Source organism: Anomaloglossus baeobatrachus, chromosome 6, assembly GCF_048569485.1.
Source record: "Anomaloglossus baeobatrachus isolate aAnoBae1 chromosome 6, aAnoBae1.hap1, whole genome shotgun sequence".
NCBI lineage: Eukaryota > Metazoa > Chordata > Amphibia > Anura > Aromobatidae > Anomaloglossus > Anomaloglossus baeobatrachus.
The window spans coordinates 217,336,805-217,351,673 of NC_134358.1; the positions used below are offsets into that span (position 1 = coordinate 217,336,805).

At 51.9% G+C, this 14,869-nt stretch overlaps 1 protein-coding gene across 5 annotated transcripts in view; it reads left to right on the plus strand.

The window, feature by feature from the left end:
- The first annotated feature begins 969 nt into the window (after positions 1 to 969).
- Positions 970 to 14,869, plus strand: part of DCDC2 (doublecortin domain containing 2) — a 207,395-nt gene continuing 193,495 nt past the window's right edge. The window contains exon 1 of one of the 5 annotated variants that reach the window (XM_075314694.1): positions 970 to 1,496. In XM_075314694.1, coding sequence (XP_075170809.1) covers positions 1,132 to 1,496 — 365 coding nt within the window. In that variant the 5' untranslated portion in view covers positions 970 to 1,131. The remainder of the gene's footprint in view (positions 1,497 to 14,869) is intronic. The other 4 variants (XM_075314690.1, XM_075314691.1, XM_075314692.1 and 1 more) reach the window with 4 other exon arrangements.

Genomic DNA, 14,869 nt, shown 5'->3' on the forward strand with positions numbered 1-14,869 from the left:
TCACATTACACTACTGCGAGTTAATCGCAAGTGTGAAGCCGGCCATAAGTACAGACTCGCTGCCTGCTACGTAAGGCAAAAAATGGCCGAGACTCAACAATGCAAGTCTATTAGTGTGAGAAAAAAAATGGATGTCACTCGGACAGTCTGTGGGAAGTGCGATATATGGATACAGCGCAGATCTGGAGCATAAATGATTGTATATGGATGATGGCAGCGTAATCTCACACTGGCCGCGCATGGGGAGAATGGACGCCACTGCTCACTGCTCACTGCTCGGGAAGAGGTTACATCTAATACAGAATTACATGTAATAATACAATAAACACTGCAGCCAGTGATAAGCAGTGTAATAACACTCCACTATTAGTAATGCCACTGACACAGGGACAACCCCACAGGCACAGATGGCACCGATGTCCACCCGCCGACCAAATCCACACCACACACGGGCTCCACACCACACACGGGCTCCACACCATACACGGGCTCCACGCCACACACGGGCTCCACACCACACACGGGCTCCACACCACACACGGGCTCCACACCACACACGGGCTCCACACCACACACGGGCTCCACACCATACACGGGCTCCACACCATACACGGGCTCCACACCATACACGGGCTCCACACCACACACGGGCTCCACACCACACACGGGTGCCGACTCCACACCACACACGGGCTCCACACCATACACGGGCTCCACACCACACACGGGCTCCACACCATACACGGGCTCCACACCACACACGGGTGCCGGCTCCAAATCATACACGGGCTCCACACCACACACGGGTGCCGGCTCCAAATCATACACGGGCTCCACACCACACACGGTGCCGGCTCCACACCATACACCGGTGCCGGCACACTGTGGGGCGTGACAAGAGCACACCACGTGGTCAGACCTGTGTGGTTGCCCTGGCGACCACGTGAAGCATCACGAAACAGCGAAGTGTGGCGATGTGGGAGGGAGGTGGCGGCCCCCGGGTATAACAGGTGTGGGAGGAGGAGGCGCAGCAGGCACCGGGCAGTGTGTGGCAGGGAGGCTGGCATCAATGGGCACGTGTCTGTAGTGATGTGAAGTTATTTGGCAGAGGTCACACAGCAGCGCGGGCACATGCAGGACGGCTCCCCTGTACTGCCAGCTCTGTCCCCCTCACCTCCAGGCATGCAGCCGGCGCCTATGGCAGCCAATGGGGGGCGCAGTCTAGCCCCCCTGGCCCAGCAGCCTGCGGTGAAGGCGGTGCACGTGTACCGGAATGGGGACCCCTTCTACCGCGGCCGCCGCATGCTCATCCACGAGAAGAGAGTGGGCACCTTCGATATCTTCCTGAAGGACGTCACCGGCAGAGTGCAGGCGCCATTCGGGGCAGTGCGGAACATCTACACCCCACGGAGCGGCCACCGGGTCACCTCCCTGGAGGATCTGCAGCCCGGAGAGTGCTACGTGGCCGGAGGGAAGGAGACCTTCAAGAAGCTGGAGTAAGTGTCCTACAGCCAGCAGGGGAAGGGGCAGTACTGGACAGCCAGCAGGGGAAGGGGCAGTACTGGTCAGCCAGCAGGGGAAGGGGCAGTACTGGACAGCCAGCAGGGGAAGGGGCAGTACTGGACAGCCAGCAGGGGGAAGGGGCAGTACTGGACAGCCAGCAGGGGAAGGGGCAGTACTGGACAGCCAGCAGGGGAAGGGGCAGTACTGGACAGCCAGCAGGGGAAGGGGCAGTACTGGACAGCCAGCAGGGGGAAGGGGCAGTACTGGTCAGCCAGCAGGGGGAAGGGGCAGTAATGGACAGCCAGCAGGGGGAAGGGGCAGTAATGGACAGCCAGCAGGGGGAAGGGGCAGTACTGGACAGCCAGCAGGGGGAAGGGGCAGTAATGGACAGCCAGCAGGGGGAAGGGGCAGTACTGGACAGCCAGCAGGGGGAAGGGGCAGTACTGGTCAGCCAGCAGGGGGAAGGGGCAGTACTGGTCAGCCAGCAGGGGAAGGGGCAGTACTGGTCAGCCAGCAGGGGAAGGGGCAGTACTGGACAGCCAGCAGGGGGAAGGGGCAGTACTGGTCAGCCAGCAGGGGAAGGGGCAGTAATGGACAGCCAGCAGGGGAAGGGGCAGTACTGGACAGCCAGCAGGGGAAGGGGCAGTACTGGTCAGCCAGCAGGGGAAGGGGCAGTACTGGACAGCCAGCAGGGGAAGGGGCAGTACTGGTCAGCCAGCAGAGGGAAGGGGCAGTACTGGTCAGCCAGCAGGGGGAAGGGGCAGTACTGGTCAGCCAGCAGGGGAAGGGGCAGTACTGGTCAGCCAGCAGGGGGAAGGGGCAGTAATGGACAGCCAGCAGGGGGAAGGGGCAGTACTGGACAGCCAGCAGGGGGAAGGGGCAGTAATGGACAGCCAGCAGGGGGAAGGGGCAGTACTGGTCAGCCAGCAGGGGAAGGGGCAGTACTGGACAGCCAGCAGGGGAAGGGGCAGTACTGGACAGCCAGCAGGGGAAGGGGCAGTACTGGACAGCCAGCAGGGGAAGGGGCAGTACTGGTCAGCCAGCAGGGAGAAGGGGCAGTACTGGTCAGCCAGCAGGGGGAAGGGGCAGTACTGGACAGCCAGCAGGGGAAGGGGCAGTACTGGTCAGCCAGCAGGGGGAAGGGGCAGTAATGGACAGCCAGCAGGGGGAAGGGGCAGTACTGGTCAGCCAGCAGGGGAAGGGGCAGTACTGGACAGCCAGCAGGGGAAGGGGCAGTACTGGACAGCCAGCAGGGGAAGGGGCAGTACTGGACAGCCAGCAGGGGAAGGGGCAGTACTGGTCAGCCAGCAGGGGGAAGGGGCAGTACTGGTCAGCCAGCAGGGGAAGGGGCAGTACTGGACAGCCAGCAGGGGAAGGGGCAGTACTGGACAGCCAGCAGGGGGAAGGGGCAGAGGGGCAGTAATGTATGGTGTGTGGCAGAGGGGCAGTAATGTATGGTGTGTGGCAGAGGGGCAGTAATGTATGGTGTGTGGCAGAGGGGCAGTAATGTATGGTGTGTGGCAGAGGGGCAGTAATGTATGGTGTGTGGCAGAGGGGCAGTAATGTATGGTGTGTGGCAGAGGGGCAGTAATGTATGGTGTGTGGCAGAGGGGCAGTAATGTATGGTGTGTGGCAGGCTGGCACTGGGTGGTGACTTGTGCCACTAATATCTGACTTGGGGTGTGAACACTTCCTATGTATCCGCTGTCAGTTGGAGCAGACCCTGTGCCCGCGGTGACTCCACAGATAATTGACGGTTGCGTTTGTTTCATACATATTATTTGTTTGTTTGTGTTTCATTATAAAAGTATAAGAGGTGTTTACTCACCAGCGCTTGTCCACCACTTCATAGGATCAGATCAGAGCCAAAGCGGAATTAAAAGGCAGCCCTGTGCCCAAACCTCACCTGCCCTTGTATTATATCACAAAAAATAGTGCCCCAATGCACCCCGCATACATACAACCCAAAAGGAAAAAAAGTTGAATATAGAAACACCTAATTATACAGTCAGGGACTTTTTTTTTTTTAGTCATGCCACCACTATGTAAGCTTCAATATACCCAATAACACCGCTACACATATAGATCATATAGTGGTCACATACCAGGTCTACAGTCAGGCTGCAGAGTGTAGAAGAGAATCCAGCGCTGAGCAGACACAGACGGAATATATGACCACAGGTTCTGCCAGCTTTCCTGATGTGTGGTGTATACGAGTGATATTCTCATTTTAGCCTTTTATGCATATCCAGAGATTATAGATGTGGGCTGTACTGGTAGAACCAACACTTATGTAGAGAATAGAAGCCCCCCGTCCCACCATCTGTTCTTACTAGAGCTGTATCTGCTGTCAGAGGAGATGTGACTATGACTGCTCAGCTCTCACCATACAGTTTTAGGGAGTTCTGAAAACAGCCAAAAATAAAACATCTCCAACAGTACAAAAATAATACCGCAGTGCAGCACAAAATACATCTTCAATAGCACCAAATGCATACCAAAGTGCAACACGAAATACGCACCCAGCAGCGCTAAATACCACACTGCAGCACTAAGTACTCCCAAGCAGCTGTAATTACCACCCTAGCAGCGTCAAATACCAAATTGCAGCACTAAATACCTCCCAATTAGTGCCACATAAAACCATGAACCATTGCTCCCCTTCCCTACTGATAGCATTATTGCCCCCATTCCTACCACTCCTCCACTGGTAGCATTATTGCCCCTGTTCCCACCCATACTGTTAGCGTTATTTCTCCCCTTTTCACCCCACTCCTATTGGTAGGATTATAGCGCCCCCTTCATATTCTTCCTCATCTGGTAGTATTATTGCCCAAATTCCAATCCTTGCACTACTGATAGGATTATAGTCCTCCTTCCCACCTACTGCTCACATTTCCCCTCTTTCTCCTCTACTAGTAGCAATGTTGCTCCACTTGCCGCTCCTACCCCACCCCCTGCTAATAGCATTATTGCTCCACTTCCTGCCCCTAGCCCATCCCTGTACTATTAGCATCATTGCTCCACTTCCCGCCCCTACTCCTCCTCTCTACTGGTAGAATTATTGCTCCACCTCCCGCCCCTACCCCATCCCCATACTAATAGAATTATTGCTCTACTTCCTACCCATATCCCACCCCTATACTAGTAGCATTATTGCTCCACTTCCCGCCCTTAGCCCATCCCTGTACTATTTGTATCATTGCTCTACTTGTTTCCCCTACTCCACTCCCCTACTAGTAGCATTATTGCTCCACTTTCCGCCGCTACCCCACCCCCTACTAGTAGAATTATTGCTTTACTTCCCACCCCAAGCCCACCCCCATACTAGTAGCATTGTTGCTCCACTAACCCACCCCCCACTAATAGAATTGTTTTGCCACATCCTGAACCTATCCCATCCCCCGGCTAGTAGAATTATTTCTCCACTTCCTGCCCCTGCCCCACAACCCCTACTTGTAGCATTATTGCTCCCCTCCCCTTCCTGATCCTAGCCCACCACTCCTACTAGTAGCATTATTGCTCCACTTTCCGCCGCTACCCCACCCCCTACTAGTAGTATTATAGCTCCCTTTTCCCGCCCGTACATCACCACCTCTACTAGTAGCATTATTACTCCACTTCTTGCCCCTACCCCAGCCCACCCCCCAATACTAGTAGTATTATTACTTCTTCTCATCCCACCTCCCCTACTAGTACTAGTTGCATTATAGCTCCACTTCCCACCCCACTATTGCTATTTCCCCCCCCCCTTTCCACTCACCCCCTACTGGTTGTATCCTTGCCCTCCTTCGCACCTGTACATCACTGATAGTATTATTGTCTCCTCTCTTACCCTACCCATATGGAAGAACTTTCTCCTCTCTCTTCCACTTTCAGCAATATTGTCCTCTTCTCACTCCTCTGCCACTAGTAGTAATACTCAGTGGTAAATGAGCCTTCCCACCCCCTAGCAATAATTCCCCACTCCCACAGACTGGTACACATGTAAGGGTGGAAACACATCTATGCGAGTAAAATCGGTCCGACTGGGCTGAAAAAAACTCGGCTGATTTTAGTTCACGTTAGGTCCGAGTGCAACGCAAGTGCGATGCTTTTTCTGAATAAATTAATGATTTTACTAGCGTGTGTAATGCGTGTGTAATGCGTATTTTTTACTATGTCATCTGCCATTCAGCGCTGCTACATGGCCGCTGACAGCAGACACAGACAGCCATGCAGCAGAGCTGAATGGCAGATGACGGCAGACACAGACAGAGCCGCACAATCAGAATGAACTCGAGTGAACTTCACCCGACTTCATTGTCATGCTGCGGCTCTGTCTGTGCCGCGTCCTGATTAGCGGTCACCTGTGAAGGACTCACCGGTGACCGCTAATCTCCTGAGTGACTGAAGTTAGCAGCCCTCTCTCATATACTCACCGATCCCCGGCGCGGCGCTGCACGGCGTTCACACTGCTGCGGCGGCTTTTACTATTTTGAAAAAGCCGGCCGCTCATTAAACAATCTCCTATTCCCTGCTTTCCCCGCCCACAGGCGCCTATGATTGGTTGCAGTGAGACACGCCTCCATGCTGAGTGACAGGTGTCTCACTGCAACCAATCACAGCGGCCGGTGGGCGGATCTATACTGTGCAGTGAAATAAATAAATAAATAATTTAAAAAAATGGCGTGCGGTCCCCCCAATTTTAATACCAGCCAGATAAAGCCATACGGCTGAAGGCTGGTATTCTCAGGATGGGGAGCTCTACGTTATGGCGAGCCCCCCAGCCTAACAATATCAGTCAGTAGCCTCCCAGAATTGCCGCACACATTAGATGCGACAGTTCTGGGACTGTACCCGGCTCTTCCCGATTTACCCTGGTGCGTTGGCAAATCGGGGTAATAAGGAGTTAATGGCAGCCCATAGCTGCCACTAAATCCTAGATTAATCATGTCAGGCGTCTATGAGACACCCTCCATGATTAATCTGTAAGTTACAGTAAATAAACACACACACACACACACACACATGAAAAAATCATTTATTAGAAATAAAAAACACAAACAAATTCCCTCATTACCAATTTAATAAGCCCCAAAAAGCCCTCCATGTCCGGCGTAATCCACGGACCTCCAGCGTCGCTTCCAGCATGAAGGTGACAGGAGCTGCAGCAGACACCGCCGCTCCTGTCACCTCCACGCAGCAACTGAGGTGAGTAGCGCGATCAGCTGAGCTGCCACTGAGGTTACCCGGTGGCCGCCACTGGATCCAGCGGTAGCCGCGATTAACATCAGTGACACCTCAGCAGATCGCGCTACTCACCTCAGTTGCTGCGTGGTGGTGACAGGAGCGGCGGTGTCTGCTGCAGCTCCGGTCACCTCCATGCAGCAAAGCTGGAAGCGACGCTGGAGGTCCGTGGATTACGCCGGACAAGGAGGGCTTTTTGGGGCTGATTAAATTGGTAATGAGGGAATTTGACCGACAGACTGTGAGAGAGGGACAGAGATAGTGACGGACCGACAGAGAGAGAATAGAGACCGAGAGGGGGAGACCGACTGACAGAGAATAGTGATTGACAGACATTGTGAGACATCGCTCGTTTCCAGTGTTTTAGGAAGCATGCGAGAAATGTATTTAGAAAATCGCATGTCACTAGGATGGTGCGAGTGCCGTCCCGTGACATCCGATTATTTACACGCTCCCATAGACTTGCATTGGAGAGACTCGCAGTAGAAACTCGCAAAAAAGCAGCATGCTGCGATTTTTTTTCTCAGTCCGATTTGGACTGCGAAAAAAATCGCAGATGAGAGCTGAATCATTCACTAACATGTGTCCGATTCCAATGCGAGTTTTTCTCGCATTGCTCTACTGCGAGAAACTCACAAGTGAGAAGCAGCCCTAATAGTGGAGATGAGAAGGAGAATGTAAGGAGAGCTTAGCGGGCTCCGCTCTTACCTCCTGCACTATTTATGACGTGTATGTCACAGTCTGTGGCTGGGAGAAGGCTGTGTAGACTATGGCCATGCGACAATGATGTCCCCACAGGTTCTGCCATTCCAGCCATAGAGGCTGCACAGATAATACATGGCTGGCCCTAAGTGCAGTGTCTATTTTCTCTGTGCAGGCAGACTAACAGGCCTGCTGGGGCACTATCTAGCAGCGCAGCTTAGGCTGCTTTCACACATCTGGTTTTTGCTGTGCGGCACAATCCGACTCTTTGCAGAAAAAACGCAACCGTTTTTTGTTTTTTTTTTGCCGCCGGTTGCGTTTTTTACGCATAGACTTTCATTAGTGCCAGATTGTGCCGCATGGCCTTGCGTTCGGTCTGGTTTTTGCCGGATGCGGCATATTTAGCCCATGCGGCGGCCGGATGGAATGTTGCCTGGCACGTTTTTTGTCCGGCAAAAGAAACCGCTGCATCGGCCGGATGCAGCGCTTTTTCCAATGCAATGCCTATGGATGCGGCAAAAACCGCATCCGGCCGCCGGATGCGGTTTTTTGCACTGCGCATGCTCAGTAGCGTGCCGCAACCGGCAAAAACCGGACGGGCCGCATGTAAAACTTATGCAAAGGATGCGTTTTTTTTTCGCCGCATCCGTTGCATAGGTTTTAGAGCCGGATTTAGCTGCACTGCTAAAACCGGAGGTGTGAAAGCAGCCTTACCAGTCTGGGCCAGAATCAGGCTGTGGTAATATTTGCATTGTGTGAAAAAGGTCTAATCCCAGAAGGAACAATCATTCTGATGGAATACTACACAAAAAGGGTTTTTAATGCCTCGTTCACATGTGCCGGAAAAATCTTTGTGGAATATTGGCAGCAGCCTTCGTATTGGTGATGATTTTGTGCTGAAAGCACCATAGAACTTCAATTACACAATCCAATAATGCAAATGATTTCAAAATCCACAACAGATTTGGCTCCCACAAATCCTGACCATGTAAACATACCCTTACCAGATAAATACAGTGTAGTAGATTGAGGTGTATGTTATACAAAGTGATTAAATTCTTCAGACCCAATTCTTTTTTTCCTTAACATCATTTGTTGGGCGAAGCCGTTGATGTTCGGGTTCGGCAGGTCCAGCTGGACTGTAAATAAAAAAAAAAAAAAAAAAAAAAAAAAAGTCCGTTTTGGGACCGGACTTGAACCTGAACATCAGCCCAGACGCCAAACCCCATATAAGAGTATGTGGCCCAAAACATTGTGCTGAAAAATGGTGGTTGAAAGGGCTAGGGGGCTGCAATGTAAGACAGTTACACTTACCGAGTCTCTCGCACGGCTGTCACACTGCTTCCTTGTTTGCTCATTCGATCTCCTGCATATTCACTGGTTTCCCCACCCACTGTCTGTGACAACATCTGTCATTGGCTGCAGTCAGATAGATGGCGTCTGTGATTGGTTGTGGAGTGTAAAAATAAATAAATAATTGTAAAAAATGACGTCTAAATGACAGATAAAGCAGGCTGTAGCCCCAGTTGTGCACATTATCTTGGCTGCGTATCAAAATACATGGGACCCCATGCTGCTTTTTTTAAATTATTTAAACAAATTTAAAAAACGCTTGCGGTCCCTCCCAATTTTGATACCCAGTCAAGATAAAGTGGGCAGCTGGGGGCTGGTGGGTCTCCAACCTAAAAATAGCAGCCTGGAGCCACGCTGGTATGGTCACATCCATTAGATGCGACAATTCCGGCACTTTACCCAGCTCATCCCGATTGCCTTAGAGCTGCAGTAATCGGAGTAAAATAAAAGGTTAATGACAGCTGTGATTTGTCAAAAAATCACAGCTGTCATCAAGCACAAGGTTAAGAATGGGGAGGGGTCTATGAGACCCCACCATTAACAACCCTGTAAATAATAAGAAATAGAAAAATATCCTTTGTTTAAAAAAACACCTTCTTTCTCCAATTTATTAACCCCCAAAACACTCTTGCAGGTCTAATGAAATCCGCACAAACTGCAACAACGATCCCGCCTCTGCTACTTCTGAGATCGCAGTACGCGGTCATATTAGAAAACGTTACTGCTTACTGCTGCTTCAGGGACAGACTGAATTAGCTGCGGCAGTGAGCGGTGACATCACTGAGTTCATCTGAGGTCACCACTGGAGGTTCCCACAGTACCTCAGGTGTGGCCTCAGGTGAACTGACCTGAGGTGAACCCATTGAACTCAGTGACCTCACCTCAGGTGAAGTCATTGAACTCAATATTGGATTGCCAGATTAGGCAAAGTGTGCACATTGGGTATTTGGTTGCAGACATTTCTGTACAAAAATTACATCTCCTGGCAAGATAAAGCACCAAAACTGTTTGCATTTTGATGCCTTTTTTTGCCAGGAGATGCAGTTTTGGTGCAGAAATTTCTGCACCAAAATACTCAATGTGCACACAATGCCTAATCTAGTAATCCAATATTGAGTTCAATGACGTCACCTGAGGTCACAGCTGGGGTTCCCAGTACCCCAGCTGTGACCTTAGGTCAACTGACCTGAGGGGAACTCAGTGACCCCAACTCAGGTGACATCATTGAATTAAATGCCAGATTAGGCAATGCGTGCATTGAGTATTTAAGTGCACAAAATCTGCACAAAATCTCTGAAAAGTTTCTGCACAAAATCTGCATCTCCTGGCAGAGAAACGCCTCAAAGCTGCTTCGCGCATGGAAGCGTTTTTCTGCCAGAAGATGCAGATATGGTTCAGAAGCTTGTTGCTGAAATCTGCACCAAAACTGCATCTCCTGGCAAAGAAATGCATCAAAACCGCACCATGTTTTTTGGTGCGTTTATCTGGTACACATAACCTAAGTGAGTAATCCGGCACTGATTTCATAAGTTCATATCAGGTGACTTCATAGAGTTCACCTTAGGAGAGTTCACTGAGTTCATTGAGTTTGCCTGAGGTCACAGCTGGGGTACTGTGGGAATCCCAGCTGTGACGTCAAGTAAACTCGGTGACGTCACCGCTCAAAGCTGTGTCTCCGTCGGTGTGTCTCTGAAGTCGCAGTGTGCCGTCATGTTTTTTAATGTGACTGGTCACTGTGACTTCAGATGTAATAGAGTTGGGATTGTCGTGGGACCTCATGTGTGGATCTGACCAGCAGGGGTGTTTTGGGGGTTAATAAATTGGAGACCGAGGGTGTTTTTTTTTTTTTTTTTTTTTTTATGATTTTTCTGTGTTTTGTGTTTGTTTATTTCTTTTTACTTAGACGATTAGTATTGAGAGGTCTCATAGATTAGTAATGGAGGTCCCTGTTAGCCACACGTCTGCCAATTGGATTAGCAAACGTGCAGGGAATAATGCAGGCTCGTCAAGCAAGCCCGCATTAAAGGGCCATACATGACCAATGATGTATAGGTACTTCATTAGTTGTGAAGGGGTTAAGGTGATACCTTTGGTGAAGAAATTGGCTTTGTGGTTCTTCTTTAAAGGGAACCTCTCACCAGATTTGTCCCTTTATAAACCGCAGCCATCAAAAGTAAGCTCTTATGTACAGCATTCTAGAATACTGTACGTACAGTTCAAACCAGACGTTTACATACACTAAAAAAGACATACAGTAGATGCATGTTTTCTTCGGCGCTCTATTGGGAGACCCAGACGATTGGGTGTATAGCACTGCCTCCGGAGGCCACACAAAGCAATTACACTAAAAAGTGTAAGGCCCCTCCCCTTCTGGCTATACACCCCCAGTGGGATCACTGGCTCACCAGTTTTCTGCTTTGTGCGAAGGAGGTCAGACATCCACGCATAGCTCCACTGTTTAGTCAGCAGTAGCTGCTGACTATATCGGATGGAAGAAAAGAGGGCCCATATGGGGCCCCCAGCATGCTCCCTTCTTACCCCACTTGTGGTTTGTAAGGTTGAGGTACCCATTGCGGGTACGGAGGCTGGAGCCCACATGCTGTTTTCCTTCCTCATCCCCCTGAAGGGCTCTGAGGAAGTGGGATCTTACCGGCCACCAAGCCCTGAGGCCGGGCTCCATCCACAGACCCATAGAACCTGCTGGATGTGGAGCGGGAGTGCCGTTCAGGGACAAGGCCCTGCAACTTTCAGGTACTCTGTGTCCCCGTATGGCAGGCCACGCGCACCCCAGGCTTGCTGGGTGTGCTAGTGCGCCGGGGACTGTAGCGCTGTGCGCTGGGCTTATAGTCCCCGCAGATTACTGGGGGACTTTATGTGTGTGGATCGCCGCGCCGACCGCCCCTGGAGCGGCGGCGCAGCTGCGACTTGTAGTGCGCCGGGGACGCGCCGACCGCGCTTTTACGGCGGCGGCGCTTCTAACTTTAGTCCCCGGCTTTCTGCGGCCTAGCTCCGCTTCGTTAACGCCCCCCGCCCTGTCAATCAGGGTAGGGGAGAGACGTTGTTCAATCGGCAGCGCCGAGGGCTGGAGCACGATTTACATGCTCCAGCCCTCTCACTGAGCACAGTAGGACACAGGCTTCGCGCTTTTTCTCTGTGCACGCCCTAGGCCCGCCCCCAGGCTTGCAGCTCCCCAGGACGCCGGCAGCCATTATACACATGCAGTCTGGCTGGAGAACGGACGCAGGCTCTGGGGGACCCAGGCTAGGGGTTTCTGGCGACCACACACCCGCGCTAAGCGGGCGGTAAGCAGCACATACGTGCGGCCCCACTAGTGCCACAGTGTTATATTTTTCGCTGTACATAGACACTGCTGTGTCTAGATATATTTATATACTGCACTGTAAGGTCGCTTCTTGGCTGTACACCCTATATTGCTTTGAGGAGACAACAGCATGTCATCCGCAAAACGCAAGGGTGCCAAGGCACGGGCTGTATACACTACTTGTACAGCATGTGGGGCTAATCTACCAGCAGGCTCCAACGACTCTCATTGTGTGCAATGTTCAGTCCCAGTGGCACTTCGTCAGCCAGAGCCTATTGTGGTGGTAGCCCAGGCAGAGACGCCTGTGAACCCTGCCCCGGTGACGGGGACAGAATTTGCAGTCTTTGCTGATAAAATGTCTGTGACTATGACAAAAATCCTGGAAACCTTGCAGTCCAGGCCAGTTGCTCAGACCATAGACACTGCTGTGTCTATGTTCCCCGGTCCCCCTCAGTTGGAACTAATCCGTACTTCAAGGGGGTCCCAGGCATCACAGGCTGAGGGCTCTGACTCCGATGACAGTCCCAGTCCGCCTAAGCGAGCTCGCTGGGAGAGACCCTCCACGTCATCACGCGGATCAGGGTCTCAGCGAGAAGGGTCCCTATATGAGGGTTCAGAGGTGGGTGATCAGGAGTCTTGTCCTGACGCCGCACTCAATTTGGATACGCCAGATGGTGACGCCATGGTAAATGACCTTATAGCGGCCATCAATAGGCTGTTGGATATTTCTCCCCCAGCCCCTTCTGCAGAGGAGGCAGCTGCACAGCAGGAGAAATTCCATTTCCTGTATCCCAAGCGTAAATTGAGTACTTTTCTGGACCACTCTGACTTCAGAGAATCCATCCAGAAACACAATACTTATCCGGACAAGCGTTTTTCTAAACGCCTTAAGGATACACGTTATCCTTTTCCCCCTGACGTGGTCAAACGCTGGACCCAGTGTCCAAAAGTGGACCCTCCAATATCCAGGCTTGCAGCTAGATCCATAGTTGCAGTGGAGGATGGGGCTTCACTTAAAGATGCCAATGACAGACAGATGGACCTTTGGTTGAAATCTGTCTATGAAGCTATCGGCGCGTCGTTTGCTCCAGCATTCGCGGCCGTGTGGGCGCTCCAAGCTATTTCAGCTGGTCTGGCACAGGTGGACTCTCTCATACGTCCAGCAGTGCCGCAAGTGGCGTCCCTAACTACGCAAATGTCTGCGTTTGCGACCTACGCTATCAATGCGGTACTGGACTCTACGAGCCGTACCTCAATGGCATCTGCCAACTCTGTAGTTTTGCGCAGAGCCTTGTGGTTAAAGGAATGGAAAGCAGATTCTGCTTCTAAAAAATGTTTAACCAGCTTGCCATTATCTGGAGACAGACTGTTTGGTGAGCAATTGGCGGAAATCATTAAACAGTCCAAAGGTAAGGACTCCTCCTTACCCCAGCCCAGATCAAGCAAACCTCCACAGAGGAAGTGGCAGTCAAAGTTTCGGTCCTTTCGAGGCTCGGGCAAGCCCCAATTCTCCTCTTCCAAAGGGACTCAGAAAGAGCAAAGGAGCTCTGATTCCTGGCGGGCTCACTCACGCCCCAAGAAAGCAACCGGAGGTACCGCTTCCAAGGCGGCTGCCTCATGACTTTCGGCCGCCTCCCTCCGCATCCTCGGTCGGTGGCAGGCTCTCCCGCTTTTGCGACATTTGGCTGCCACAGGTCAAAGACCGGTGGGTAACAGACATTTTGTCTCACGGGTACAGGATAGAGTTCAGTACTCGGCCTCCGCCTCGGTTCTTCAGAACTTCCCCACATCCCGACCGAGCAGATGCCCTTCTGCAGGCGGTGAATTCTCTAAGAGCAGAAGGAGTGGTGGTCCCTGTTCCTCTTCAGGAACGAGGTCAAGGTTTTTACTCCAATCTCTTTGTGGTGCCAAAAAAGGACGGCTCATTCCGTCCTGTTCTGGACCTAAAACTGCTCAACAAGCATGTGAACGCCAGGCGGTTCCGGATGGAATCCCTCCGCTCAGTCATTGCCTCAATGTCTCAAGGAGATTTCCTAGCATCAATAGACATCAAGGATGCTTATCTCCACGTGCCGATTGCTACAGAGCACCAACGCTTTCTACGCTTCGTGATAGGAGACGACCATCTTCAGTTCGTAGCTTTGCCATTTGGTCTAGCGACAGCCCCACGGGTGTTCACCAAGATCATGGCGGCAGTGGTAGCAGTCTTGCACTCTCAGGGACACTCTGTGATCCCTTACTTGGACGATCTACTGGTCAAGGCACCCTCTCAAGAGGCATGCCAACTCAGCTTGACTGTTGCACTGGAGACTCTCCAGACGTTCGGGTGGATCATCAACTTCTCAAAGTCAAATCTGTCACCGACCCAATCACTAACGTATCTTGGCATGGAGTTTCATACTCTCTCAGCGATAGTGAAGCTTCCGCTGGACAAGCAGAGGTCACTACAGACTGGGGTGCAGGCTCTCCTTCAAAGTCAGTCGCACTCCTTAAGACGCCTCATGCACTTCCTCGGGAAGATGGTGGCGGCAATGGAAGCGGTTCCGTTTGCGCAGTTTCATCTGCGCCCACTTCAATGGGACATTCTCCGCCAATGGGACGGGAAGTCAACATCCCTGGACAGGAAAGTCTCCCTTTCCCAGACGGCCAAAGACTCTCTGCAGTGGTGGCTTCTTCCCACCTCATTATCACAGGGAAGATCCTTCCTACCACCGTCTTGGGCGGTGGTCACGACAGACGCGAGTCTGTCAGGGTGGGGAG